Genomic DNA, 26,666 nt, shown 5'->3' with positions numbered 1-26,666 from the left:
GCCAGTGTCCTGGTATACTCAGCCCCTCTTGTTAAATGAAGAAAGCGAACTATTGCATATACCTGCATTTCTGTGAAGGTATGAACATTTAAATGTCCTCTATATAGCTTAATATGTTGATCAGTTGTATTGAAATCATAAATGCAAAACATTTTAGCTTTAAATTTTAACCATACTAACATATACCGTGTTAGTGTGAATAATATGAATCCTTATAAACTATTTGGAAAACCAACTGTTGTAAATTCCAATAAAGTGCATGAAAATTTCTTTGTATGTATTGAAAAGTCATGTACTGTAAGTTCACTCAAATATTTTATTTATATTCTGTCTTACTATTCGCATAATATAAATATAATTTAATTGCTGATTAAGTGAAATATGTTCCCACCACATAGTTTGGTTTACAGGTTCAATTTTGAGTTTAGGTGCCTCTCTAATATCTATGAGGTCTCTTCATGTATTGCATAGGTAGTAGTCTAGAATTACACTCTTAGGTAAACTGGAGTGTATTGGTGTGTATCCATTTTTGTTTGAGGCTGCAGAAGATTAGTATCCTATCTCTCCTGGGTTAGTTCCTTCTTTTGGCTCAAAGGCGGATTCATTTATATGGCACGAGGAAAACGGACTAATAATATTCAGCCAAGGACCCAATCCTCTCTCTCTACCTTCTGTTAAAAACTCCCCTAAACATATCAATGGCACATCAGAAATAATCGGTAACACATCAGAAAACTTTCAACAATTAAATAGTTTTCCTGTAGGACTATTTCCATGATTTTAGTTATTTGAAGGAAAGTAAGAGTCACTATTTTGTGAGGAATATTTTCACCAGTTTTGAAGAAATAGAAAGCAGACCATACATCAAATTACTTCAACTCTTTCTATCATATTAACTCAGACTATATGCAAATTTCAATCATTGTCAGGTGGATTTTGCATTTACACCTGATATCTGACATTGCTCCTTGAACAAAAGCATTTTCAATAGGATCCCGATTTAACATTCCCATATTTAGAGTTTTTACACATTTAACATGTTTTGGATGCTGTTGTTAAACAGAAAACCTGAAGAACCCTGAGTCTTTTAAGGCTACATTCTCACTGCAGCTAAAAGTGACCTGGTCCTGGTTTTTACCTCATATCTGATCTTTTTTTTCAAATCGGATAGGAGACCAAATGTCTGTCTTCAATGTATAATGAATAAAAACATTTTGCCAGATATTGACCCAAACTAATAGACATATGCAGGTTGCTGAGCTACTTTTAAGTGTAGGATGTCTGTGAATTTGTCAGCTCTTGATGGCAAGGAAGAGAAATAGGCAACAAAAGATCAGAACAGTTGGTTTGAGCATATTTAAATACAACTGTAGTTTAAATCCTTTTCTGCAAAGTTTTTTTTCCATTTTTGCTAAATACAAATCAGATCTTTGTCACATAAGGGAAATATGGGAATTGGGCTGCAGTGAACATAGCCTTTTTTTGGTTTCAGAGAAAAAGGTTGTATGTGGTGTGGTGAGCTACAATTGGACATCATGCTCTGATGCTTTAATAACAGCACAGCTGCTATCAACAACAAATCTATGTAAGGAAAAACAACCTGAAACAACAAAAATAACAATATTAACTCCTCAATTAGACTAAATTGGGATACTAATTAATTATAAAAATAACTAAGGGTAAAAGTAAAAAGAAAAAAAAAACAACAAAAATTCATTAACACAGAGATTCCATATCTGCACTAATTAACTCAGTGTTACCATATCTGCAGTAATGGGACCATGAGAAATCATTGACAATTTCATGCATTTAACAGTTTTTGCTACTGAAGTTACACTGTATTTCAAACTCACCTGCTTATAGGGTGAAATCAGAAACTTTTCAAACCAATGTTTTTTTTTTGAGAATAAATTACCCCATGCTATGCACTGTCAATTTATTGCAAATTGGGGAAAACTGAAGTGGAATTAACATAACAATTACATTTTTTGAGATCCCAGTGTTACTATTTACTTGTTTCTATTCCAATGCTGCATATCATTATTTAAATAGCCTGGGTCTGGGTTTGTCAGGTCTCTTGGCACATTTTTATTAAAAAGCTCATGGCCATGTACAATTGGAACAAGGAGAAACAGCATCTTCTGTTAAATTCTCTGTGATTCTCAGTTCACCTGAAGGCACTAGCAGCATTTCGAAAATTCACTCTTATACTGATGATTTAAACATAGATGTTATTTTTGGTATAGTTTTGCAATGGCTAATTGTTCCAATTGCTTGCTATGAGCAGTGCTTAGATATTTTCTTTTTCTTATGATATAACTCTTTGTTGTATACTAGCTAACTTGTGCATATTTTAGGTATTAGTACATCCACCTGTCTCTTACACAAAATACTATTTCTGTTATCAAAAATTAAAATTATATTGCTGTGGCCATTTTTGTGGAGGCTTGATGTAGCCTCGCATGGACAATTGTGATTCTCAAATGAGAATACACCTCTGGGGAAAACCCGTCAAAATGTTTGTAGTAATTTCAGGGAGAGAGAAAAAGGAACGGAACAAAAGACCTGACACTGAGAAAAGCTGAATTTGCTATTTTAATTTCAGGAGCTCAGTAGCACAAGGTAACGGAAGCGCACCTTCCACAATGTGTCGTTCATGTTTACTACTCGTCTTGGTGTCTTTGAATGCCAATGTACAGGGTGAGCCAAAATGAAGTACCACTTTTCTCAAGGTCATTGTGCGAAGTAGAGGCAGCCGAGTGGATTGGGGGCCCTTTGATAGGCAATCCCTTGTAGTTTTCAGTTGGCAACATGCCTTAGTCCGGTGTGCACCGTGCTTTTGCTGTCGAAGCATTCTTCAAAAACAATGAATCATTCATCACTATGCAACACACCTTCCAAATGCATTTCAGCATTCCTCCTAACGGTGACGTCCCAAATCGGAAAATCAGTTCTTCTGTGAGTGGATAAATTTAGACAGACAGGTACAACATTGAACAGAAAATCTCCAAGTCATCCTTGGACTATACGAAAACATACAACCTGTAAGGCATCAATTTAGTCTCCTAAACATGCTTCTGCCTAAGGCATTTTCAACATGTCTTTGAGGAGGATTTTGCATGAGGACTTTACATTTTATCCATACAAAATAATGGCAGTGCAGGAACTCACTGAGAGAGACTGGGAGAGCCATAGAGAGTTGTGTTCAAACAGCCTGCAAACCGTTTATCGAGATGCCATCATCATGCACAGTGACGATGCACATGTCCATTTGAATGGTTACGTAAATAAGCAAAACTTTCGCTATTGGGCTGAAACCAACCATCGTGAACTTCATCACAGGACCCTGCACAGTGAGCGTGTTCCAGTTTGATGCTGAGTTGATGAATTTGGTATTATAGGCCCTTACTTTTTTGAGGAATGGGGAGCAACAGTCACCGTCACTTCAGAACATTACATTAATATGCTACAGAACTTTTTGCGGCCCCAACTGGAAGAACTGGATGTCGTGGATGCCTGGTTTCAACAGACCATGGAGATCCATACAAGTTTTGCAGGAGATGTTTCTGGGGAAGCCAAACTGCGATGTCGGATGGCCTACATGTTCGCATGATCTTGCTCTATGCAATTTCTTCTTGTGGAGCTATCTCAAGTTGAAGGTATACACACACACCAATATCAAAACCTTGAAGCCCTCAAGCATGCTATTCGCCACGAAATTGCCACTATTCCCCTTGAAATGACTGAATGAGTCAAGCGTGCATTCAGAAATTGTCTCACTAATGATGGCCACCACCTTGAAGACATCATTTTTAAAACACAGTGAACAAAATCTACTTTGTTTATCCTTTCTTGCGTCATAATGAAATTAATTTTATCTTGTAGCGTTTTTTGTAGAATAAACATTTGAAATGTGGTACTTCTTTTTGCCTCACCCTGTATAATCTAATGTATAATCTAATTTTTCACAAAAGATGTGCATTTTAAATGTGCACTACATTCCTTATATTGATTTACTTGAGTGCACTTTAGCATATCTTTCAGTAGCATCATTCAAAAAAATACATTAGCAAATTTAGGCCACTATGCCAGTCTTAAAAGTACCTCAATATTGTGTCCTTTTTTTCAGCTGTGGCAAGAAAGGAAATAAACATAACATTTCTTGAGAGAGTCAAGATAACATCTACCAATTTTAATTATGCATGTAGAATTTGATCTGTGATAGTAAAACTAAAGAAAATATATCTCTCCAGTATCCTAAAAAATGGAGACTGAGAGGACATACACAAAAAGTATTCAAACCTGTGAATGGAGAGGAGATGCCACTTTCATTTTGAAATACTTTCTTAAACATGGACACAGTAAGGGTGGTGTTAAAGTGGTTACAGTTGTTGCCTGATGGTTCTACCATCATTGGTTTGTCCCTGGATATTGCCTGTATAAAGTCTGCAACTTCTGCATGTGCCTGTGTGGGTTTTCATCCAGGTATTCAGGTACTTCATGAAGGATAGATAAATTGATTATTCCAAACTGGTCTTGCAAGGGTGTGCAGATGAGTGACCCCTGTGATAGGCTGGCATCTTTCCATGGCATTCCTGCCCTGTGCCGAGAGCTGCTGTCTTGACCATAAATTGGGTTAAGTATTATATATTATGTTATATTTGGCATTTCTGGATTGCTAGTGTTGCTGAATGCTGGATTGTCATTCTTAGGCAAGCTGCTGTCTCCTAAAGAAATACTCCACCCATAAATTATTTTTTGTATGTTGCTTACTCAATATACTTTGCAGTGGTCGTGAAAAAAAAAAATCTCATGTGTTCATGCAGAATGGAGAGAAAGAATTGTATACCATAACAGAAATCAGTGATGGCCAGTGCTGTTTAATGGCAAAATGTTCATGAAAAAAGTAAAAAAAAAATCTTACTTTATTGGTGTTGCATAATTCACATTTTTGTTATGCGGATATAACGCTTGTACAAATTATGAAAAATGAATTCTTTTTTTCTAAAATATTGTTATATAGTTACTTCTTGAATTATCAGTGTGTACATATACAGAAAACCTAATGACTCATTGAAGTCGCTTTTTCAATTGAAGACAGGACTCTTGACCAATGAGTGATAGTTAGAAGTGGGTAAAGTCAGTCCCATGAGGTTATAAAAAATCTTTGTTTATATTTGCATGCCTTCATTCACTTTGTCTTTAAATATTTTCCTTGTTAACCAATATTTTCTGCTTTTTCCAATCTTTTGGAAATAAAATATATAAACATCATATAATGACATTAAAATTTTGTGTCATCTAGACCTCTAGTGGAGGGTTGATGGGCTCTAGAATCTATGTCAATATCTACTGTCCTATCAGTCCTAGATATGAAACACTCATGCACATGCACAGACACACTGTCTTATGTCAGTGTAAGTTACAACTAATCTAGACAACATGTTTTTGAGATGTCTAGAAGAAATTGGTGTGCATAGAGAAAACCCATACAAATGTGGGGAGTCAGATTCTTGTAGCTAAAAGGCAGCATTGTTCCTTCATGATCCCCACTGCTTTTAAGTGTAAAGGCTGCTATGATTCTATATGTGTGGAAATTTTTGTAACGCTTGCTCCAGCTTTTTTCTTAATCGTTCTTTCTTAATAAGAGTTTATTGTGGTGCTGCATTATATTATTTGATTTTTTTTTTTTTTATGTTATTTTCAATTAATTAGAAAATTAATCTGTACCATTTCTGGCACCATTTTGTTTTACATTGTCTGGTACTTAGTGCACCTCAGGAGGAGACGTGCCTAATGTCAATGCGCAATGCTATGAAAAGTTCTACATCAGATGCATTATCACTCACATTTGTAGATATCCTTTTGCACATATGTTAAGTCACCAGCTTTAGATTACCTTGTTCCTGACTATTGTTTCTGTATTCCTTTCTATAATTCTTTGATTTGTTTTTGACAAATGACAGAATAGACCTTTGGTTTTAATTCTTGCTCTGTTTAATGTTTTTTCTCTTGGTCACCCCTATTACCTCTGGTTGTCTTTTTCTTGAGGAATGCTTAACAAAGGTCTATAAAGGTAGCTGAGTGTCTCTGACAGCTAGAATCAGTGAATCTGTTCTTAGGAAAATGGAAAAGATGGAAGAAAAAGACAGGAGTTATGAAGTAGATCCACTGTTACGGTTGGAATTTGTCTTTTAAAATTGTAAGGAGCAGGCAAAAGTCTAATTTTAATCTTATTTAACGATTTGAGAAAAATAGCTTAAATGGCTACTTTGGTCACTATGGAAGTGGGAAGCAGGGGCTGGCCACTCAGAACATGTAAACCATTAATAGAAATATTACTAGAAAAGCCATATACAGTATAGAAACAAAATGCCAAATACAGCAGACCAGCATTTTAAAATTATCAGGAAGAACAGAGCAATAAAATATTAATTTGAATATGTTTCTGATTACTGGCTGACACAGAGAGTGGTTCTGTCTCAAGTTTAACTATATTAATCCACCATGAATTAATTTACTATGCATGATTGTCAGGATAAAAGAACAACACTATGTTGTTTTCTCTTGCTTCCTCTTCATCTTTTTTATTGAGGTTAGGCATAATGCCTAGACGTTTGTAAATATGCGTGTTGGATATATCAAAGTCTGGACTAAAAGAAATTGTGTTATGTCTTTTCTGACTAACAAATTATACAAAGTGTTTTATTGTGCAATGTTACATTACTACTTATTAAATAACCACAAAGAGGTTTAAATTATTGAAAAAAAACTGTCAATGCTTTTAGACCATCCATCTCCATAATTGTAATGAAAAAACACAACCTTTTTTCTGTAGTATGGAATATTCTGAGCCCATTGATCAAGATTTTTATCAGTCTAATTTTAACACCGATGAAGGACAAGACATGTATAACTATGGTATATCCAGTCATCCTTATCACAGCAAGTAAGTAATCTGTTAGTCAAGGACTATACAATTTGTATGAATATTGCTGTCATTATATTTGTTATTTATTTCATTTTGCCAAACATGCTGTTATAGAAAATAATAGTTGGAAAATACAAGAACAAAGCACAAATGAATAGAGAATTTTGTGTAAGAGTGGTGTTTATATGGCAAAGGTGAAAAATAGGAGTTGTGAGGGAAATGTGGAACTTTCGTCATGTTATACAGTAATGCTAGTATGTTACTTGATGTGTAAGCTCAAGTTGCTATTTAGAAGTTCTTGTTAAATGCTTTGACAATATCCCTTAGTATGCACAATAATTTTTAAAATTTCTTCATTGCTTGTGTCTTAGTGAAAAAATAAAATTGACATAGCCTGCTAGATAAAAAATATTTTGCAAAATGCAAACAATATTAGTTCTAAAATGTTGAACCTGTTGGAACCATATTAAGATTCTTTGCAAAGATGCTGATCATTCTCTATGTTAATAGATTCAAATGCTACAACCTGTTTTGTAGTAAAAAGCTTTTCAGTAATGTATTTCTCTGGTAGCATAACATAGACTTGAAGTACTGACTAAGAGCATCTGTCATAAAATGGGATGTATATATTCCATAATAACTTAAAAGAAAATATAATAATGCACAGGGAATAACCTAGGTGAGACACAGGAGGAGACAGACCCAAAACCTACTTGTCCCAGCAGCCCTAGCACCAAGCAGATTAATGGAACATCAGCAAATGAAGTGACATGTAGCTAGTAAAAAAAAGAGTGGCTCTAGTTTGATGATTATATGGACATCCTAAATGCCTCCACATAAAGGATGTTTGCAGGAAATTTCAGACAATGACAACCATTATCATGATTTTTGATGAAGAGGTTTGGTATGGTGGAGACTATTGTCACCAAGACTCCATATGAAGAACAATATGGTAAAGATAGTCAGCTAAGGAACAAACGTTGAAGATTGGTCTCCTGCAGACACTGAAGAAGCAGTTCAAAAGTCAGACCAGGAAGAAAGGAATGGTAGAAAGGTAGTGCTGAAACTCAGAGCAGAATGACACAGTAGGTGGTCAAGAGACAGGGCCAGGAAATGAAACCCATTTGGGTTCATAAAGCAAGTGTTAGATCAGAAATGCAGTAGCTCCCTCGCATTCCTCACATAGGAGACCACCATCTCTACAACATCTACAGTAATGAAGAAAGGAAGGTGGACATAGGGGAATGTAGAGGCTTGATAGGCCCATCTGGACCTACCATTAACTGTAACATCAAGCAGCTTAACTTAAAGGAGATGAAGGAATTTGTAAAGTTTGCCAGAGCCAACTCAGTTCCCAGACCCAGCAGATTTCCCTACATAGTGCACAAGAGATGCCCCAGGCTAATACAATGACTGTGGAATATCTTGAGGGTTATGTGGAGGATAGGTAAGGCAGCCCAGCAGCGGAGATTTCCAGAAGGTGTCTGGATTGCCAAGGAGGAAAATTCACAGAAGATTTTCCAGTTTAGGAAATCTCACTACTTTAGTGTCACTGCCCAACAGCTGACATAATACCACTAAAAGAATTAGTGCATCAATACCTATATTCAGAAGAGTGGCATCCCTATGTTCTTGTTTATTCCTGAAACACACAGAAGGTTGCACAGGTGATCTGAGAGGCACAAGATATGAAAGGAGATCTGAAATGTGCTGTGGCTGAACCTTACCATTGCATATGGGTTCATACCCCACAAATTGTTGGAAACAGTACTGGAGCGGCACCATTTCCCTGATAAGACCAGGATTATTGCCACAATTTCAAACTGAGAGTCACTTCTAAGGCACTTTCTAAGGCAGTTAGAACTATGCAGTTCAGGGAAGTGCAGTTCAGGTGTAGGTGATTTTAGACAGAATATTACGATTTGCATTTAACTAATTAATTCTGTAGCTATGTATTTTTCTCTGAATTAGCATTTCCCCACCAGAAGATTTAATGTTTCCTGAACAGCCTTATCTGGGTCAGATTTTACATCCTTTGAGTGTCACAGGCTCTCTTCATTCAGACCCAGATAGCTTTGATGATGAACCCCCATTACTGGAAGGTACGTTTTCATTTTCTGATGATGTGATAACTATATTTTAATTATTTTAAGGTTCTTCTTTGCATTGCTTCCAATAGCAATACTTCAATAGTTAGAAAATATACTGTTTACAGTATTATTGTGCTATAGCTTCATTTTTGAAGAATGAATAAAATATAAAGTGAAGTATAAACAATTTGTGTGTATTGTTCCTTCATACCTCTCTCTCCAGCCTTCTTACACACTCATCACTGAGTAATTACCCAAACCCCCCTCTGAGCTGAGACAACAATGAACCATCTCTCAGGGTCACTTCAAGCTACGCCACTGAATCACTTTCAGATCCAAGTTGCTTTTTCATTGGTAACTATGCCACTAGGCTAATGAACTGTGTTAACCTTGCAACCCTGAACATTCAGTTCCAATAAAGCAGCAGGTTTCCTAGTTAGCCTCCATATTGGCAATTCTCTTAATGGACAGCATGTTCCTGCCTATTATGACTTGGGACTGTGCGCCATTTAGAGCCTCAGTAATACCTTTAATGAGTCAACATGGTCCATTATTTCCCAATCTGGAACACTCTAGTGCCATCTAGTGACCTGAAAATACTATCGACACCACTCCTCAATACTGACACTCCATATTGAATAGAGCATCAAGCCCCCTTTGAATCAGCAGTGTCACATGCCTTCACTGCATAATGCTCCTAATTTCCCAAGCATCCCACTTGAAAGAAACTGCCACTCCCTGGTGGTTGTTGTCATTCCACATTGGTATATTGTACAAAGAACTTTTCCCTTGTAAGTGTGTTTGTTTCTTTTGCTTTTTCTGTAGGAGTTGTACAAGGTGTGTTTCATTATAGTCAAGTCCTTGTCACTGGCAACCTATGGCTAAAAAATCATACTAGTAAAAAATCCTCAGTCTTCTAAAGCTGTAATTTCAAACTCGGATCCTGTAGGGATGCAGTAATAGCAGGCTTTAATTCCAATAATTTCCTCAATGAGTAGCCAATTACTGATGCTAATGCAACATATTTCATTTGCCTTAATTTCATCTGATTACTGCAATCTCTCCTGGTTTTGCCAGTTTGGTTCACAAGCTTATATATATGCATAATATATGATAAAGCTTTTCTCACATGATTTGCCAGTATTATATTTTAATAACCATATTTTCATTTTGTACACACCTTTAAATGACAGTAATTGAAATTATACTATGGTGTACTTTAAGCAGCACAAATACACGTAAAGAAAGGCCTAAGCACTACAAGCTGAAACAGCTGTACTAGTTTATTTGCCACTAGATGTCTCTATTTAGTTTCAGATAACTATGATTCTAATAAATGTGATCCGTTAACCTTTTTCACATTTTTCACCTTTAATAAGTTACATATTTTATTTAAGTATTTGTTTATGTATTTTGTTTTTGAAGAGCTGGGTATTAACTTCCAGCATATACAGCAAAAAACCTTGACAGTACTAAATCCATTGAAGCAAACAGATGGAAGCATTATGAATGAGACAGATCTAACAGGACCAGTGGTGTTTTGTTTGGCATTAGGAGCAACATTGCTACTCGTAAGTGTAAACTGCAGAATTTCCTGATGTTTTACATTACTGCCTATTTTAAATAGGTAAAATTAAGACTTTAAAAACAAAAAATACATATTTTTTGCTAGTGTTATGCACTGTAAATTGAAATATATTTGATCTTTTCTTGTCTTTGTAAAAGTTTATTTGTAGGTTATGTTTTAGCTAATTCATGATGTGCAAAAATTAAGAACAATTTGAAGGAAACATTTCTTATTAATTTTTAAAACAGGATTATTTAAAAGCACAGCTTGTTTGAGCAGCACTTAATAAGATAGAAAAAATACTGTGTTGTCATAAGCTTTAAACACCTTAATAATGAGACTAAGTAATTACTTAATTTAGAAGTTCTATATTTTCACAATAAATAAATCTGGCTGCCTCCAGCAATGATCAGTGGCATGGCTTCCACACACATGAAAGGTGATAACAGATATTTTGAAAAATCTTAATTATCTGCATATTTTCAGGTAACAGTAGCAGCTCTTTAAATGCCCTTCATTACTTATTACTTCAAAAATCACTTACATCAAGAGAATACACTCTTGATTACTTCCCTGGATATGATGCCAGACAGTCTTAGAATATGCTCCCACATACTCTCACACCTGGTTACTGGGTCATCTTTAAATAATTAATTTAAATGAACATGAACATCTTTAAGATATGAGAGGATAATGGAGTATATGATGAAAACCCAATCAAACATGGTAAGAATGTGTCAGACTCCATAAGCAGAACAAATGAGTGAGGAGGCAATCTAAAATGAATTGCTATAGGCCTCTTTAAGTGGTTCCAAACATGGACTGAATGCTGTTCGGATTATCACTAGTTCACCACAACCCTTAAATAAATTGAGTAGTTTCATAAAATGAACAGTAAGATATGTGATGTGTTACATGTAACAGGCTCACATTAAACACCAACTAAAAAAGAAAGTTAACATACCCTGGATTCAGAAAGTATTCAGATGCCTTCAATTCTTCATATTGTGTTGCATTGTAGATTTTATTTTAAATTGATACATTTTCCATTTTTGCCCTTCAATCTACAATCTATAACTCATAATGACAAAGTGAAAACAAAGTTTTATTAAAAACCAAAAACTGAAATTTCTCATAAGTATATTAGACCCTTTGCTGTTACGCTACAGATTGCGCTCAGGTGCATCCTGTGTGTTTTAATTATCCTTGAGATGGGTCTAGAACTTGACTGGAGTCTACCTGTGGCAAATTGAATTGGTTGGACAAAATTTAGAAACACATATGTCCCCATATTCACACTGCATGTCAGGACAAAAACCAAGCCATGAAGTTCAATGAACTCTCTGTAGACCTCTGCAGTCCAGTTTTGGTGAGGTATAGACCAAAGAAACCTTTTCTAAAGCTTTGAGTGTTCCGAGTATTGCAGGGTTCTAAATAATTGTGAAATGTAAGAAGTTTCAAATCACCAGGGGCCTCATGTATAACGCAGTGCGTAGAACTCGCACTATAACATGGTGTAAGCACAAAAGCCGAAATGTGTTTACGCACAGAAAAATCCAGATGCAGGAATCTGTGCGTATTCCAACTTCCACGTTCTTCCGCTACATAAATCCCGATCAGCGTGAAAACTAACGCTCGTGCACGCGCATTATGTAACGCCCCAAATCCTCCCAGAATTACGCCTCTTTGAATATGCAAATCAATATAAATCGCCCTTAAGCGCAGCCTTCTGTGAAAAGACAATGGGAAAAGCACAGGGAAAATATAAGAATTTCAGCGAATACCAAGTGGAGGCAAAGGAAAAACATACTATTTGTTCAAATAAACCGTGGTATAATCAACAAAATGAAGTTGATCGAGTGACATAGCGTGTTGGAGAAACTTGAAAGCTCACATTCACAAAATCGCACAGTGCCGGAAATAAAAAAGAAGTCACATATCAAAGTTGCCGTGAAAAGAAGAGTTGTAAGCCCACTGTCTGAGTGTCATATGAAAGTTTATTAGGGTACAGAGAAAAAGGCACACGGTGGGGAAAAAGCACGAAATGTTAACTTCAATCTCGACATTTCCACTTTAATCACGTAGTTTATTTTGTCATTTAGTAGAACATTATAAACTTCATCTTAAAATCGTTTAATTAACCAGTTTCTCAAATCACATCGTAATTAAAGTAGCACGTTAAATGCTTTGTTTTGTATTTGATCTTCTACTCGTATGTGATCTATGTGTGTGAATCACTACTTGCTTCTTAAACTGGCTCTCTTCCTCCAACTGGACACAGAGTCCATTACATTTGTGATAGTACAGCTCTCTGAATAACTAAAATACTGAGATGTATACGTGATGTAATTTTCATGATGATAGGAGCTAAAGCACATTATTAAACATGTGTTTCATGAGCTTCGTGCTCATGACAAGCATTTATCTTTTGTCGAAATTTGTCGCTGCGTTTTTAGCTGTGTTGTTATTTTCTCTTTCTGTTTTATATTCAATATATATTGGCGTAGCGCCCTGCAGTTAGTGCTTTTCTTTCCCAAGTAACCGATCGCCATACAATCAGCTCTGTAATAGACGTTAAGCCATCTGTAAGCTTAGCGCCGATTCTTCAAAACATTTAAAGAACATTGAAATATCTTCGTAGTACATGTTTAATTATTCTATCCTTAACGACACTCCCAGTGAAGAATATAGATTATTTAAATGAAGTTAAAGTTTTATGTGTATAATTTAACAAACATATTTTGCTGCATTTCACCTTAAAAATGATATCTTCATCATATGTAAATACGCGCTTTATAAAGTGGCCCAGGTTGTGAGATATTATAACTGTAGTGCAAGTTTACAGTGTGGTGATTGTACTTATAAGTACAAACCATTCTACAAGGAGCAATTGATTGAGTGCATTTAAAGTTCTTGGGATTAAAACTGTTTCTGAACCGCGAGGTCTGTACAGAAAAGGCTTTAAAACGTTTTGCAGTGGCTGAGACAGCGTGTCCTTAAAGCTGTATAGCGATAATTCTCTTTCCGATCAGCTGCTGCTGTGATTCACACTCAGATACAGTGATATAAATACTCCAAGTCGTGCAGTGAGAGTAATATGGAAAAAGATGATCTGCTGTGGCAACTCCTAACGGGAGGAGCTGAAAGAAGAAGAAGAAGAAGAAGGAGAAGTGAGAGTAACAACGCTAAAGCAGTTATGGTATTTGGAATACTATGGCTGTTCCCTGGACCATTATATTGTTACGAGTTAATTACAATCAGATGCATTACACTAATAAACAATATGCGGTTAGTTTCTGTGTATTTATAAAGCCGCGTAATGAAAATAATGAGTAATCACACAAGAACAGTACCATTGCTTTGACGCTGGGTGCCGCCAGTTTGCAAAACCGAGTGGAGAACTTGCGTACGACAAGGCATGAGGTACCGTGGAAAAGTGCGTGGCTTTACGCCAAGTGTAGGTTTTATACATCGCGATTGGAACGTGGAAAAGTTCTTACGCAACATTTCTGTGCGTACGCACCGTTTAAACATGAGGCCCCAGGACTCTTCCTAGAGTTGGCCATTTGGCCAGACTGAGTAACTGGGCAAGAAGGAATTTGCCCAGGGAAGTGACCAGGAACCCAACAGTCCCTCTAATACAGCTTCAGGAGGATGGCAGAACCTGTCAGAAGGACAACCATCTCTGCAGTACTCAATTAATCAGCTGTTTATGGAGTGGCTAGACAGAATCCGCTTTAAAAATAAAAGGTATTTGTCAGTTTAAATGTCTCTGAAAGCATAATGAAAAAGATTTATTATGATTTTTTTGGGAAGACCAAGACACTACTCATTACCTGCCTAATAATATCATCCTTATTGCATCTCACTGACAAGAACAGGAACCCTGGTCAGAATTGAGGGAAGAGTGAATGTAGCCAAATAAAGAGAGATCTTTGATCCGAATCATATAGACAAGACAATGCTAAAGTAGCTTTGGGACAAGTTTCTGACTGTCCTTGAATGACCCAGCCAAAGCCCAGACATAAATCCTACATAACATCTGTGTAGAGACCTAAAGATTTCAGTTTACAGATACTTCTCATTCAGTTTATCAGAGCTTGAGAGGATCAGCCTGGAAGAATGGGATAAACTGCCCAAAACTGGGTGTGCAAAGCTTTTAAAGACTTACCCAACAAGACCTAAAGATGTAATTGCTGCCAAAGAGCTTCTACAGAGTACTGAATTAAGAAGCTGAGTTCTTCACTGAAATTTCGACTCCGTGAGAGATTTCAGTTATTGATTTTTAATAAATTTGCAAACTTTTCTGAACACGTTTCTACTTTGTCATTATAAATTATTGAGTGTAGATTAATGGGCAAAAATGGCAAAAGTATCCATTTAAAATTAAATCTACACAGTAAAATAAGAAGAAGGTGATCTGAATAGTTTTTGAATCCACCATGATGTAATAAACTGTTATGAAAAAAAGGAATAGTTCATTTAAAAGTTTCTAGTATAAAGTTAAGTATTTGGGCAGCTCAGACTATATACTATCTCTGTTCACTTGTTAGCCCATATTTATAAATCTAGTTACATTCAAGTCAATGAGTGATTAAGCCCAGAGAGAGCATTTAAGTTAAAAACAAGGGTAAAGAAGGATGAAGGCAATGTCTTTGGTGATTTATGGGGCCTAAAGCAAACCACAATTTACCTATCAAACAGATAAGGATGTAGCCAGTTGAAAATGTGCAATGACTACCAAGTAATTGTAAATGCCTAATTAGCATACTGTATTAAATATAGCATTATGTTAAAGCAGAATATGGATTAAACAAATGTTACATACCAGATATTGTTATTCAGTATCTACAGTACTTAGCTAATAGTCAGTCAGATTTGAATATTAATTTTTATTAAGAGTTTTTGTGATAATTAGTAACTACTGATATCTCATTGTTAGATTTACAGGATAGTTTTGTCCTTGTTTTCATTTTTCCTCATGGTTGTAATTTTCTTTTCATTTCTTCTTGTCGGCTTTTTCTTGGGCTTTTGAATTCTCACTGGCCCTTCTCCCTCATTGTGCTTTGTGTGTTCAAAGATGGGGCCTCATATAAGGAGTGCAATCACCTGAGACGTTTATTTAAGAGAGCTGCCCACCACTGGCATTTTGCTGTGGCCTTACCAAGCTTCGATGTTATGCTGTTTTGGCACTTTTTTGTGCTCTTTTTCTTTTGATAAAGGTTTAGTATTCTTTTAAGACCTTTGGATTATACTTTCAGACTTTGACTATTTTGAGTTAAGAATTTGGTACTTTATAAGGAAATGCAACAGAAAGGGACATCAAATTTGATTTACTTTATTTTATGTCAGGTGTGTCTAATTCAGATTCTGGAAAGTCACAGTGGCTGCTGGTTTTCTATCCTGTCACTTTCTAAATCAGGGACCCATTTCTGCTGTTAATTGACTTCTATTCCCTTTGTTTTAATTGCCTTGTTTTAAAAGACTCTATCCTCCTAATTGATTTTTGTTTTCTTAAATGGCAGCCAAACAAAAATGGGATGGCAAGTGAGCCAACAGATGACCAGCTAAGTCCAACCTATTTCTCTCAAACTATTTGCTTAATTAGAAGACTATTCTTGTTGTTAATTAAACAAGTTTTTTACCTCCATGGCTTGTTGGTACTCTCATTCTGCCACAACAGACATTTCTAAAACAGTCGATTTTCTTTTTTCTAAGAGAACCATCAAAATGTTTTTTAGACCTGAGCAGATCAACATTATTGAGATCTTCACCTTTCTCTATTTTAAGATATTGTATGATGTAAACAGGTTATCTGGTTGTGTGTTGGCTCACTTTGTGTCTCATTATTAAGGGGTCTGATCTTAAATAGAAAGTCAATTACAGATAAGGTAAAATAAGTTAATTAGCAGCAGAACCTGGTCACTAATTAAGAGAATGGATAGACTGAAACCCTGCAGCCACTATGGCCCTCCAGGATTGGAGTTGGACACCCCTGATTTATGTCCATGCTATCACTCAGATATAATACTGATTGTAGAGTTTGGTAGCTGAAACCTTCCAGTTTGATCTCTGCAAAGCGGTCTAAAATACAAATATAAATCACAAAGCAATTGATTAGATAAGTGTTCACCCCCTTCAAGTCAGTATTTAGTTGATGCACCTTTGTCAGTAATGACAACCTTAAGTCTGGTCTTTCTCAGCTTTGTACATCTAAACACTGCAGTTGTTCCTTGTTCTTCTTTTAAAAACTCTGTCAGATTGAATGGGGATTGTGAGTGAACAGCCTTTTTCAAACCCTGGCACACATTCTCAATTAGAATGAGAGCTGGATTCTAGCACTTGAGGATATTAATAGTGTTTGTTTTTAGGAAAATCCTGTGTAGCTTTGACTTTATGCTAGGGGTCATTGCCTTGTGGGTTTTCTTCAAGTACTTTGCTACATTCATATTACCTTCTACTAAACCCTCCAGGGCCTGCTGCAGAGAAGCATTTCCATTGCATGATGCTTTCACCATCCTACTTTACTGTGGGAATTGTTAAAGTTTTCTTATACAAGCGTTTTTGGGTGTCCATGTTCTAAATGTGTTATGTTGACACACATGTGTGTCCTCTATTCCGACTCTTGTCGTCTTATCTTTGCACTTACTTTGCTGGAAGGAAGCCACTTATACCTGTGACTTTGGTTTAATTTCACCCACAGCTTACTGCTACTGCAACTCCATATCCTACTCTCTTGTAATCTCTAGATACTGGGTAATAAGACAGGGCATCAAAACAAGGAGCAAGTTTAGATACCTTATCCAGTCATTATAGTCTTCAAAATTCTTAAATATTATCAATGTGCCTACAGCAGAAGAAAAAGGTAAATGTATGTGTCAAATCACCATACAACATAGATATTTCAGCAACTATGACCGACAATGGCAATGAGAGCCACACACAATGTCTCTTAAGATTCATTATTGCTTTATCTCATACATCTAACAACATGGGTCATCTGGTGTTCAGTCTTCCCTATTCCTCCTTCTCTTTTTTTGCCTGAAGTTGCTAATTTTGAAACGTTTGTCAGGGCCTAGGTAAACATGCCTATCCCCTCTGTGTCCAATGTCATTTGACATATCACGTGAACACATGTAAAGGTCAAGCTTCTAAGTCTTAAGCAGGTGGAATGATAGGAAAAATGTCATTTTTCTGTTTAAACTTTGGATCATTGTCTAAATCCTGTGCGTCTGCAAATGTCCCTTCTTAAAGTGGAAAGTTTTTATATTTGCAAGCCTGTCTTTCACAGCTACCAACATTTCCTGTTTTAACTGATAAGTTGCTGCTACAGAGGTCACATATAACAAAATAAAACAAAAAAAAATAAGAGTAAAAAGTTTCAGTTCTATGCTGCGCTTACCATCCAGCAAATGCCTTTAACAAAGTAACAAACTACAAATCCAACCAAGACAGATAACTAAAACACATTTTAACATTCTTGATCACTTTTACTACACAATAAACTCACATTCCATAACAGTGTGATTTGGGCGTACACCAAACATGGCATTTAGTCTGATGGCTAAAACAATGTTTTTCTCATCACTCCTTAGAAACTTCTTTCAGATGACTTCAGAGTCTCCCAGGTGCCTTCTGTCAAACTGTGTGTGTGTTTGTGTTTTTTAAACAGTGTCTTACTCTTTGCCCCTTCCCCATGAAGCTGCAACTGGTAAAGTAAGCAGGCAACAATCCAAACTCGTCCAAGCTACATATGTAGATACTGTACAGTATGTGTTTATTAATACAAACTCAAACAATGTGAAAATATATACCAAAAAATGAATCATGTATGTCTGCAGCACAAATCATATTGACACATTAAATAGTGATCTTTTTTATTACTTAAATAATATTTTATAATGCAAATGAACTTATTTAGACCTAAAGCAATTATTTTAAGCACATTCCACTACAATTCAAATACACAGAAAGAAGACCATTAAATTAAACTCAAACACTCTTTGATATTATGATCAAAATTTAAATGATGTGTTTCATGCATTTTTGCAGGCTGGAAAAGTTCACTTTGGTTATGTTTATGGAATTAGCGCTATTGGATGCCTTGGGATGTACACGTTGTTAAACGTGATGAGCAGAATTGAAGTGTCATGTGGCTGTGTGGCCAGTGTGCTTGGATATTGTCTTCTTCCTATGGTCAGCCTATCTAGTTTTGCTGTGTTCTTCTCTTTGCAGTAAGTACTGTAACTTATCTCACCGCCTATCTCATTGCATTTTTTGTCACTACCAGTCTGTAGTAAAACAACAGAAACGTATTTTTGCAAAATAAATTATAATTAAAAGCAGATTTATTTTTATTTAAGAAAATGAAAAGTTTAAGTGACCTGCGCCCATATCATTATATATAAACAGGAGTGCTTCGCCCCCTGCTTGCTTTGCTCGACAACAAAACCTGTGCTTTGCACCAGCAAATTCATGTCTCTGTCGCTCACATATGTGGATTTCACTTTCACCAAACAACTAAACTTTTAATTCTCGAGGATAGACCTCTTCATTGGGACGAAACACTACTTTTCCGTGATGGCAACACGATTTAGACAATCTACAAGTCTCAGACTTAAAGTTTAAAGCCAAACAATATCTACATACTTCTGTCGTATCACCTATGTCCACATATTAGATCTCTTTTTACTTCTACCTTTTCAGCAATATCGCATTGAATTTTGATTCTGTGTTTGGAATTACATTGTGACAACACACTGTATAACTGCCCGTGAGTGATTATCATTTCTTTCTCTCTACAAGAAATGTGTTTCACAATAGCATTCACACAAATGAGAAATGATTGAACCGTGTGCGTGGTTATGTGGGCAGGACTTTTTCAAATCTCTTTGCATAAGCTCTTACCTTGTGGGGCTTGAAATTTTCTCTCGCGGGATTTCACTTTCGCCAAACAACAAATCTTTTAAATTCACTGATAAGCCTCTTCATTGGGAAGAAACAATATTTTTTTTCCCTGAAGGCAACATGAAATAGATGATCTACAAGTCTCCGACTTAAAGTTTAAATCTGAACAATATCTTTGATCTCTTTACGCTGTTCCGTTATTTCACCGAGTAATAATTTCCATTTGTTTGCACGAAAGCAATCTTTACTATCTTTTTTTTTGAGACTTTCAAATTTTCGTACTTCCATTATCTCTAACCTGCTCTGCATGTGTACTGCACCAGCATTTTTGAATTCTTTACGATGTTCTACTTTGTCATCTACTCTTTGTCTTTTATTTCCGGTCGTGGGTGTGGTTAAATCTCTTGGCATAAAGACTCGTCTCGCGGGACGTGTAAGTGTCTCTCCAAGAAAATCACATCTCGTCTCCTTCCAAGATTTTTTTTATAATAGAGAGACGTAACTTTAATTATTACCTGATTTATATTTCAGCCTGCTTAAATGAGTATGTTTATTTACAGATGTTTTGAATGATGTCAGACATGTTTTCAATCAGGGCCATTGTTCTGGTGATTTTAAATTCACTTTTGAATTTTTGGTTGCATTTTCAACTGTCCTATGGAAGCATCATTAATTACCTAAAAATTAATAGGTTCAGTTATTAGACTTGTTCTTTCATAAAACTGTGTTTTGCTACTTATTCTTGAGTGCTGCCACAACAGACACATGGTCATAAATTAAGATTTCTAGCAGTAAAAGAGAAACAAAACCAAAAAATCTGTGTGGAGATAAGTTGCAGTTTATTTGACTTTTATGCAACTTTAAAACTAGTATTTTAACCCTAAACCACTATATAGTCACTCATTTTTCCAAATATTAAAATTAATCAACAGATCATAATACATTATGTATACAAATAAATCTACACATAAGCTTCTTCTAAGTAAAAAAGGTAACTTTTTACATCTACCTTTTCGTTTAGATTAATTTAAATATTTGTTTTTATCCAACAAAAAATGACATTGACATACAAAAATGTATTAATAACATTTAAAGAATATCTCAGTCTCAGCACTTTAACATTATAAGTTATTTAAAAATTATGTTTTCTGAATTCTTAATGATATATTTTGTCAAACCTTTAGATTAGTAGCAAAATATTTAGTAATAGTAACTTAGTTATTTGCTTTAGTATCTGTTTTTTTATCATTACAGAAGCATCTTTGGAATTGTTTTGGCTGTCATAGTTATCGGATGGTGCAGCCTGTCAGCTTCAAAGATATTTGTGGCTACACTAGCCATGGATGGTCAACAACTTCTAATTGCTTATCCTTGTGCTTTGTTGTATGGTGTATTTGCACTTCTTACAGTTTTTTAACTTTTGAAGCATTAATTTATAAGATCTTCCAAGAAGATTGAAGGACTGTGACAGCTATGTTCTTTACTGTTCAATAAATATTACAGCCAATTAAGTTTTAGTACATGAGGTGGTTTAATTGAACCTTAAAAACATAAGAAGTTTGATAAATAAGAGGAAACCATTCAGTCTTTAAAGCTTGTTTCTTTAGTTAATCACTAGGTTTTCCCAATATCTAATCTGAGTACTTGACTCAGTAGTTTGTTCCAGAGTTTCACAACACTTTGTGTGAAGAAGTACTTCCTGAAATCAGTCTTAAATACACTTCCCTTAATTTCATCTGAAGTCCTCTTTTGGATGATTCAGTATTTAGTTGAAAGACTTTTTATGGAATCAACTTTATCTATGACTTTGAGAATTGTGAAGACCTGGATTAAGCCCCCATGCAGCCTTCTCTTCTCAAAATTAAACAAGTTACATTCCCTTAGCCTGTCCAAGTAGAACATGTCCTTTAGTTCTAGATTGCACTTAGTTACTGTCCTCTGCACAGCCTTAAGTACTACGTTATTTTATAGTGTCATGACCAGAACTGCAGAAAGTACTCCAGATATGATCTTACTAGTGCATTATATAGTCTGACCAAAACATCCTTTGTTTTATATTTAACAGTTTTTAGTAAAATGTAGCCTAACATTTTATCTTTTTTAATTGCCTCTATACATTTCCAATTAAACTGTTGTTTACGTGAATCCTGAAATCCTTTTTTAGATGCTGCTTTTTAAATCAACTGAGCTTCTCACATACCTATCACTAGTTAGAAGGAATTTACAACAGATGCTTTATTGCATGCCACGTTCTTAGAAGTATTGTTTTTAAAAAGCAGGCAGCATGGTGGTGCAATGGTAGCATTGCTGCCTTACAACTAGGAGACCAGGATTTGTGTTCCAGGTGCTCCCTACATGTAGTTTGCATGTTCTCCCCAATCAACATTTCCAGGTTTCCTCCAATGGTCCAGAGATATGCAGATTAGCTGAATTGGAATTGTTAAATTAGCCCGTCTGTGTGTATTCACCTGTGATGTTGGATTAGGCTCCGGCTTCCCCGTTACCCTGCTCAGAATGTGCAGGTTTGGAAAATGGATGGATGTATGGATTTAAATTCCAATCATTTGTTAAATGAAAAAGGTATAATAGTACCCCTTACAAAAAAGTGCAATTCCTGGCAGATACCTGCTAGATGCTCTTCTTGGAATATCCTGGGAAGTTTCACTAGGAATGAATATTTTCTTAGTAATCTGCTCATTTACTTGTGTGTGATGTGCCCAAATAGCCACTGTAAAACCACAGTATATAACATTGGGTGCAAAAGGCAAAAAAAGGATTTTTCATGTAATTTGTGGGCTTCCAAATGTGATTGCTTTTATTGTTGGCACACATATTGCATTAAATCGCCCATCGACAAGTCACCGTGAAAAATCTACAAATTATCTGTGATAACAAACTCATTATAAAGAACACTGTCCAAGTTGTCAGGAGCTACATAAGATACCACAGTATGAGCAAAATGCAACATTTGAGCATCTGGCAGAAGAAGGTGAGTTTCATGTTACATGGCATTTGAGAGACAGCAGGTATCCTCTCTTTCTCTACTTGTTGTAGCCTATGAAACAGCCATCATCCTCAACAAAAGAGACAAGTCATTGAGGTATATCTGTCAGAAGGTGTCCTATAGTATTTTCTTAAAAAAAGTGTGATATCTCTGTTTGGCTTTACTTCAATAACTTTACCACTCATTGGTAAGACTTTCCTTATCCTTTCCATTTCTATTGCACAGTTCCTTTTGCATAATATCCCCTCTCCCTTGCTGTAATTTATTTATATAACTTTAACAATGTGTTACAAAAGTTATTCATCATGTTCATCACTGTATTAACTTTTTTCTGGATTGATGTTTTTCAAGTATGTGTCTAAAGACTGGACTTTTTCAAGCATATTTCATTTATTATAATATTTTCTATATTGATATGTCAAGTGCCCTCATTATTTAATTATTTATTTGTATTGCTTTATATCAGGACTTGTTTTAAGTGAAACTTTCATAAAGGCTTTAGGCGACAATGTCTCTTAAAAGTAAGTTTTTCTTGGGAGTGGTTTTATTTCACTGGTGTGAGCTTATCTTTTGTAACTGATCTTCTCACAAGTCATTAAGAAAAAGAAGAAAGTGCAAACAAATCTCTTACATTTTTTATTGAGAACCTGGACCAATGTCTCCAATCTTATTTTTATAATCAACATAAAATTTTGCCTATGTGTAATGCTTTGCACTTTTCTGTTTTAAACTGCATTTTCAAGTGTTCAGAAGATTTTTTGGAATTGTTTTTGATGACTCCTTAAAATCTGTTATTCCTATTGTCTAAATATACTTGATTTTACATCATAAATGTAAATTAGAAAAAGGACAGACCCTTGTGGAACTCCACTGATGACCTAGCCTCACCAGAACATTCACCTCTTATTGTAATCTTTATCTCATGCTGATTAAAGGCAGTGTCACATTACACAACTTTATTTCAGCAATTTTCAGTCATAGCCTTCTTATACATAAACTTAGTGAGTTGGAGGCAGTCAGCAGCATGGTTCTTTCAAGTCAGTCACGTAATGTAACATGCCCTGCAATTCACTCCAACTAGTTTGCAACTTGCTTCAATAAAATCAAAGAGATTTAATTGTCTCTTTAGTTGTAGGGGTAGATTCCTCATGCATGAGAGCTGACAGCCAATGACTGCTCATTTGGAAATACGATACCTACATTATACATACTGTACAGTGCAGCAAGGAGTAATAAGAAACACAGTTGTTTTGGACCTCCCAAACAAAAGAGAAGCTTGTCTGTCTGATGTGTCATGTTTTATATACCATAACAGCATGAACAAAAGGGGCAGAGATTGTGGCTGAACTTGACATACCTGTTAACCCTTCATATAAAACCGGAGAAATTCTTTTCTATAAGCAATAGAAATTCATGAACAGGTATAGTAGAGGAAGAAGGTGTGAGATATTTAACCAGAAACACAAAGAAGAAAAAAAAAAGTTGAACCCAGAAACAATGGTGCAATTTGTATGAAAGCAGACAAACAAAACAACTTACAGTATACATTTGAAAGCAATGACCAGCAAACATCAGCAGAGTAACATATTGTTGGAGACCAAGCAGAGCTGTATGTGGATACCATTAATATCATTTAAAGCTCAAATAGCTCGTAGTATCTGCAGCAAAGTGTCATGAAATTGAACATCTTGCATAGAAGTCCACTCTAGGGTTATTGTGGCCTGGTGACTCCAGGAGCTGGAAAATGTGTAGTCTATATACAAGATGGAGTCAATCAACAAAACACAAGTACAAACAAACAAGCAAAAGATTCCAATACCAACAATAATTCTTTTCCTTAACTTTTTGTAATTTATTCAATGATCAGAAAAACGTCAGTTTAAATGGTTGGGGATGATGACTCATATATGCATCATACAACTTCCATAAGTCCTGACTGGCAACATGCATAATCACCATAAACAATGTGGTAGCAACTATGAAAAATGAGCACAAAGTGTTGCCTCTAGAAATTAAATGGTGTTGCAGTGAAACTGATAGTAATAATATACATCTAAGGATGCAAAAATGAGGCTTCATCACAGAAGCTATATGTGATTACTCCTATAGATGGCAAAACAGCATGAAGTGTAGTTTGGGTCACATTACATTTTATGCATGCTCCATTGTTAAAAGGAAATTGTATTAAAATAATACAAGTGTTCCTGAGGGATTGCGGCCATCTATGGTTGGCCATTACTCTATTTGAAAATGCCAATGAGTAGATTAAAGGTGATACAAATGGTGATCTCCTTGATGTCTCTCCTCACTATCAAATTTCCCATAACAAGTGATACAGGGACAGACTTCGAACAATTGTTTGTGTGCCAGTTTACATTTCACATATAATACTAGACATACGTTTCTCTAGTGATAAAGTACGTAGTCAAAAGAAGAACCTAATGTGTAAAAGATTAAGTACTTTTATGCTTATTCTGTTTACTGGAAAACCAGTCAGAACCAGTAAACAAGAGCAACTTGGAGTTGTCTAAACAGACACGATAACCACAGGTCAGAGGCTGCAAAGAGAAACAAAACACATGATTTATTTATTCTAGTCCATGGCCATGGGTAGAACAGCGATTGGTAGAAGGTCTAAAATATCAGAAATTACTCAGAATTAGTTCAAGGGCACATGAGAAGGATGTTGGCATCTAAACTGTGATGACCATTGGTCCAAGGAGTACAGCACAGAAGAACAAGACTGGCATAAATATGGGGGCTCACCAGGAGCTTGAGGTCTCAGTCCATCAATTCAATCCTAAACCAGGCTGGATTAAAGATCAATTACCTCAGAGCCAAAATGCTTTAGACTTCCAGCACAAAGAGCTGCCATTTATTCAGGTTATATGGAGTGATTACCACAGCCAATTTGTTTTGCTTTTGCTTAATGCACATTTAAGAATTCTAAAATCTATATAAATGTTAAAGTTTTAATGAGCAAATAAAAGTTTGAATTCACTCTTATGATTGCTTCATGATCTATTTTACTGCCTGGGAACTAGAGAGTTAAAAGCGAAAAGAAATAAGAAAGTCATCAGTACGATCAGCCCTGGTGACAGTGACCGCAAATGGAACTGCAAACAGCAGCTATATCTTAGCAATAGGCTGGTAAGTGTCACAAAACAGATTAAAAGTCAAAGGACTAGGATACTCAAATCTACAAAGAAAGTGCTAATGGGAGGATGGGATCATCATTAGACCCTTCCAAGATAAAACAGTCGGCAGCACGATCAGGGTTTTGGGGAAACCATGTCTCACATAACATTTCTAAGTAACATTGGTGTGTAAATATTTTAGGGGCACCTAGGCCAGGATGAAACACACATTCTTAACAGAAACATGGTGTTTGAAAATACTTTTGTGCATTCATTGCTAAGGGTAGTAAGTCTCCAGTATTGAAGAGTGTCGGACTGCGCTGGTGCAGACACTATTCATAATTAGTGCTTTAAGCAAATAGTTTTTGTATTAGCATTTAGTAAAACAGAGCAAGAGTAGTTCAACCCAAAAAGAATTAGAGAAATAACATTGGATTATTACCACAGACCCAGAAATATCTAAACCCACACCAGAGACCTTACAGTTGTTATGTGTCAACAAGTGTTCCTCCTCTAGTAGGAATTCACATTTCCTTTTAATGTCTTTTTTGTTCATTTTTAATTTTTTTATTATAATATTGTTGCTCCTGTTTGTTATTTGTATTATTTTGTATTCTCTAGTATTGTTGATCATTTAGTTTTTATATGTCTATATGTTTTCAATTATGTTCTTTGTGCTTTGCAGGTGGTTCCCCAAAAGGTGGGGCTACCTGTCCATCACTGTCAAGGAACTTCCCATAGCCATATAAATGATGGGGGGAAAACATAGTTCCTTGCAGTTCATTAAATGTGATGGAATTGGTGAATTCTCTAGTGATTTATTGCTTCTTTTTGATCATTGATTTGCTGGAATTTAACCTCTGTGCTGTTTTTAGATCATTTTTGAGATTTGTGTATTGGGACTTGTTTGCTTCTGATTTGCCTAAATTTTAAAGGTTATTCCTTCTGTGTTTTTAATGCTTTCTGTGCCACAGGGCATTTTATGATAATACATGTTTTTTTTTAAATAAAGATCCTGTGTTTACCCTTC

The 26,666-nt window shown here is 35.6% G+C and overlaps 1 protein-coding gene across 2 annotated transcripts; it reads left to right on the top strand.

The window, feature by feature from the left end:
• On the top strand, positions 1–26,666 carry LOC120527682 (protein YIPF5-like). Of its 2 annotated transcripts, XM_039751375.1 has the most exons (6): positions 1–78; positions 6,839–6,949; positions 8,903–9,033; positions 10,447–10,592; positions 18,641–18,822; positions 20,750–26,666. In XM_039751375.1, the coding sequence occupies exons 2-6, from the start codon at positions 6,840–6,842 to the stop codon at positions 20,910–20,912; spliced, it is 732 nt and encodes a 243-aa protein (XP_039607309.1). In that variant the 5' UTR covers positions 1–78; position 6,839; the 3' UTR covers positions 20,913–26,666. The 2 variants fall into 2 exon arrangements, with proteins under 2 accessions (XP_039607309.1, XP_039607310.1); XM_039751376.1 differs by lacking the exon at positions 1–78 and having other exon boundaries at positions 6,868–6,949; positions 8,880–9,033.

Source organism: Polypterus senegalus, chromosome 4 (assembly GCF_016835505.1).
Source record: "Polypterus senegalus isolate Bchr_013 chromosome 4, ASM1683550v1, whole genome shotgun sequence".
Classification (NCBI taxonomy): domain Eukaryota; kingdom Metazoa; phylum Chordata; class Cladistia; order Polypteriformes; family Polypteridae; genus Polypterus; species Polypterus senegalus.
The sequence above is the reverse complement of the archived record's forward strand: the minus strand, read 5'-3'. Positions and strand labels throughout refer to the sequence as shown.

Coding starts and splice junctions, on each gene's coding strand:
- LOC120527682 (XM_039751375.1), top strand. CDS start 6,840: ATGGAATATTCTGAGCCCATTGATCAAGATTTTTATCAGTCTAATTTT. Junction 6,950..8,902: donor AGTCATCCTTATCACAGCAA/GTAAGTAATCTG, acceptor TCTCTGAATTAG/CATTTCCCCACCAGAAGATT. Junction 18,823..20,749: donor GCTGTGTTCTTCTCTTTGCA/GTAAGTACTGTA, acceptor TTATCATTACAG/AAGCATCTTTGGAATTGTTT.